The sequence below is a fragment of the Cebus imitator genome, unplaced genomic scaffold (assembly GCF_001604975.1).
Source record: "Cebus imitator isolate Cc_AM_T3 unplaced genomic scaffold, Cebus_imitator-1.0 Scaffold196, whole genome shotgun sequence".
Classification (NCBI taxonomy): Eukaryota; Metazoa; Chordata; class Mammalia; order Primates; family Cebidae; genus Cebus; species Cebus imitator.
In genome coordinates this window covers 2,008,306-2,012,611 of record NW_016107511.1, presented here as the reverse complement: position 1 = coordinate 2,012,611, position 4,306 = coordinate 2,008,306, and the positions used below count along the sequence as shown (strand labels likewise).

The 4,306-nt window shown below is 47.2% G+C and overlaps 1 protein-coding gene across 9 annotated transcripts in view; it reads right to left on the bottom strand.

The window, feature by feature from the left end:
* The window catches only part of SLC35D2 (solute carrier family 35 member D2), a 69,116-nt gene that overhangs the window by 34,965 nt on the left and 29,845 nt on the right, over nt 1-4,306 (bottom strand). For 8 of the 9 annotated variants that reach the window (XM_017547185.2, XM_017547186.2, XM_017547187.1 and 5 more), the window contains one exon: nt 3,506-3,574. The exons of the other annotated variant lie outside the window; for it this stretch is intronic. In XM_017547185.2, coding sequence (XP_017402674.1) covers nt 3,506-3,574 — 69 coding nt within the window. The remainder of the gene's footprint in view (nt 1-3,505; nt 3,575-4,306) is intronic. 9 annotated transcript variants of the gene reach the window in all.

Here is a 4,306-nt window from a genome sequence, read left to right as displayed (position 1 = left end):
GCACGATCTTGGCTCACTTCAACCTCCACCTTCCAGGTTCAAGTAATTCTCCTGCCTCAGCCTCCGGAGTAGCTGGGATTACAGGCTTCTGGCTAATTTTTATACTCTTAGTAGAGACGGGGTTTTGCCATGTTGCCCAGGCTGGTCTTGAAGTCCTAACCTCAGGTGACCTGCCCGCCTCGGCCTCCCAAAGTGCTAGGATTACAGGCGTGAGCCACCGTGCCCGGCTTCCTTTACTTTCTTAATAAACTTGCTTTCACTCTGCACTGCATACTCGCCCTGAATTCTTTCTTGTGTGAGATCCAAGAACCCTCTCTTAGGGTCTGGGTTGGGACTCCTCTCCTGTAACAGGATTACAGGCATGAGGATTACTGAACCCAGCCCAGATGTTGTATTTTAACTTTTTCTAGCCATGTGACTTGCTTTTGAATAAAACGTAAGAGAAGGTGATACATGTCACTTCTGGGCAAAAGCTTTAAGATCCAGTGCCACATTCCCTTTTCCTGCATGTTTAACCAAGGAAGTGCCCTCTGAGGCAGGGACTCGATCAGCCTGGATCCCTGAGTGACCACGCGGAGCAGAGCCCTCACACGCACACTGCCTAGAGTGGGATGGCGTGTGTGGGGTGGGCGGGACACATCCGGTGAGTGAAGCTACCGCCAAGTGGAGGTTGTTTGTTACAGCAGCGTCACCTGCTCACCCACAGATCACAGATGCCACTGCTTGCATCTGGATGCACTAATGTAAGAGGAGAACAGGATGGGGTCACTGCTGGCCTGTAGCTAAGCACTGTGCCCAGGCACTGGGAATGGCAGCCACCAGGAGGGATCCGTTCTGTGACTGCCAGAGGAAAGGCCAGGCTGAGCATGGCTACTCCAGGCTGGCTCTTGGTTGAAAGTTAGATGCTTTTAGAACCCCAGTTTACCCTTTCAGATCGTTTGTAGACTGTCCGTACATATGTGAAGCACAGGCTGGATTTCTGCTCACTGGTTCTGGAAACCTGCCTACATACACATGGTAACTGAAGGGCCATTCCTCACCAAAGACTTACCATCAGTTTCATAAACCATTTTTTGCAAAAGTCTTTGGCTCTAAGTCAGAGGTTTTTGTTTTTTGTTTTGTTTTGTTTGAGACGCAGTTTCGCTCTTGTTACCCAGGCTGGAGTGCAATGGCGCGATCTCGGCTCACCGCAACCTCCGCCTCCTGGGTTCAGGCAATTCTCCTGCCTCAGCCTCCCTAGCAGCTGGGATTACAGGTACGCGCCACCATGCCCAGCTAATGTTTTGTATTTTTAGTAGAGACGGGGTTTCACCATGTTGACCAGGATGGTCTTGATCTCTTGACTTCGTGATCCACCCGCCTCGGCCTCCCAAAGTGCTGGGATTACAGGCTTGAGCCACCGCGCCCGGCCTGTCAGAGGTTTTTTAAAGTAAGCCCTAACGAAGCCCTAACGGCTATGTGGGGTAGACCTCAGAGTGCCGTGGGAGGAGCCCAGGTAATTATATCCCAAAATATGGTACCCTGGCATGCAGATTCTTTCACATGGAAGGCCATCGAAGGACAGCAGATATTGAAGAGGCTTTTCTTGGATACCCCCTTTTCTACCTTAAAAGCCTGGGCTCACCCACAAGAACACACTCGCGTTCCATACCCCTCTCCAAAATCTACTATAGAGAAGAAGACTGAGGAATGCAGCCACATCTGGGCAGACTTAAAAAATATAATGTCTGCTTCTCAAGTACAAATTCCAAAGAGAATCAATTCTTTACAACTTCTGTCTTCCAGGTCCATTCATTCTCCCCAGTCACCATTTCTGATCTCTCAAAGCACTGTCTCCATTTGCCTCTCTCCCCTGTGAAGGACACAGAAGCACCTGCACCCCGCCCGTGCATGGGAAGGTAAATGTGTGTGTCTTTTTCTCCTTCTCCTCTCAAGCTGCTCTTTCGTCGGTTCCTTCGTTTTTTGGTTTTTGTTTTTTGTTTTGAGATGGAGTCTCGCTCTGTCACCCAGGCTGTAGTGCAGTGGCACAATCTTGGCCCACTGCAGACTCCACCTCTCAGGTTCAAGTGATTCTCCTGCCTCAGCCTCCCGAGTAGCTGGGATTACAAGCACCTGCCACCAAGCCCAGCTAATTTTGTATTTTTCGTAGAAACAGGGTTTCACCATGTTGGCCAGGCTGGTCTTGAACTCCAGACCTTGGATGATCTGCCTGCCTCGGCCTCCTAAAGTGCTGGGATTACAGGCATGAGCCACCACGCCCAGGCTGTCAGTTCCTTTTTTAATGAACCTTCAGAGAGTAGAGGGGAAGCTGTCCCCCTTAGCATCTACGGCATCTTCCACAGAACTCGTCCCTTTTTTTAACTTCTTTATTCATAAAATTTCATTCCAAAAAAAGCTTATCATGACTAGACCAGGCTCTGAGCACTGCTGTCTAGTGTGTGCCGGCACTATACCCGTGGTGTGAGCCAGAACACTGAGACTACAGGGCCAGCTTTCAAGGGGTGAACTCAGCCCACAGCTAGGACTAGGGCAACAGAAAGGTACGGATGAAATGGAAGTAATAAACCTCAGTCTACACAATGGACTAAATACATTTATAATGACAATAAGCATGATTTTTTTTTTCTTAGAGACAGGATCTTACTCAGTTGCCCAGGCTGGAGTGCAGTGGTGCAATCATTGCTCACTGTAACCTCCAGCTCCTGGGCCCAAGAGATCTTGCCTCAGCCTCCTGAGTAGCTGAGACTCCAGGCACACAGCACCATGCCAGGCTAATTTTCTTTATTTTCATTTTTGTGTAGAGATAGGGTCTGTTGCCCAGGCTGGTCTCAAACTCCTGGGCTCAAGCGATCTTCCCACCTAGGCCTCCTAAAGTGCTGGGATTATAGGGGTGAGCCACCACACCCAGCCTCCAGCTCAGTTTTGAACCCAGGGAATGTAACTATTCACATGGACTATCCACCATTCTATGACAGAGGAATCTGAGCACCTGCCTGCACATGAAGATTTGGAGTCCTCATTATTCCTTTTACAAAATAATTATTAAAGTGGTAGTTGTGCACCAGTGTTGGCTCATATCCCAAACATTCTACCATCAGAAATAGCCACTGCAAAGGTATCACGGAATAATCAAATAAATCCGCACACAAAGGCTTTGTAAGTCTCTTATTGTTAATCAAATGCCCATGAACTTCTCAAGTAAAGTTGTTATATTGAAGACAAGCATTCAGTAAGAACCGTAGACAGTTCACTGCTTTTTGTGAAGAAAAGCGATATTAACATCTTGCCATGCTCTCCTCATATATTCTCAGAAATGTCCTGGCCAATGTGGGACCCACTTTGACTTTCCCAGGAACACATGGGGATTCCACTAACTTCAACAAATTTGTCTCTTGGCTACTCAATTCAACTGCAGCCAGATGGAAAATGAAAAACTGAGGATGGGGCTGGGCCTATTGTCAAAGACACAAAGAAGTTATTGAGAAGAAACAGTCCAAAGTCTTACCCAGCTGCTATGAAAGCCCCAAGGACGATGGCAGAGACGCTGACGATGATGTTCAGTGAATACTGCTTCCTGCAATAAATACATAAATAAGAAAGGAAAGGGGGCAGAGACGAGAACGTTGACATGTGATTATATTTTTTAAGCAAATTGAAAATAGACGTAAACAGCTTTATAGGTAAAATCTAGTAGACTGTGCTTGATGTAGAGAAAGCGCTAAAGGTGCTTCTAAGTCAGACTAAATTTACATCATTTCTTTTTTTTTGTTTGGTTTGGTTTGTTTTGTTTTGTTTTGTTTTGTTTTGAGACGGAGTTTCGCTCTTGTTGCCCAGGCTGGAGTGCAATGGCGCGATCTCGGCTCCCCGCAACCTCCGCCTCCTGGGTTCAGGCAATTCTCCTGCCTCAGCCTCCCCAGCAGCTGGGATTACAGGCACGTGCCACCATGCCCAGCTGATTTTTTGTAGTTTTAGCAGAGACGGGGTTTCACCATGTTGACCAGGATGGTCTCGATCTCTTGACCTCGTGATCCACCCACCTCGGCCTCCCAAAGTGCTGGGATTACAGGCTTGAGCCACCGCGCCCGGCCTTACATCATTTCTTAAGCAGTTTTCTTAATCTAATTACAAACTGATTTCTCAGTTCTCACTAGAGAGGTATTGGGATAAAAAACAGAAGCGGTCCTGCTGGTGGATCTAGTTCGTACAAACTGATAGTAAGTATTCAAAGATTAAGATAAAATTCAACGCAAAGGCTTAAAACACTGAACCACCAACCAAAATTCTTTTTTTTTTTTTTTGAGATGGA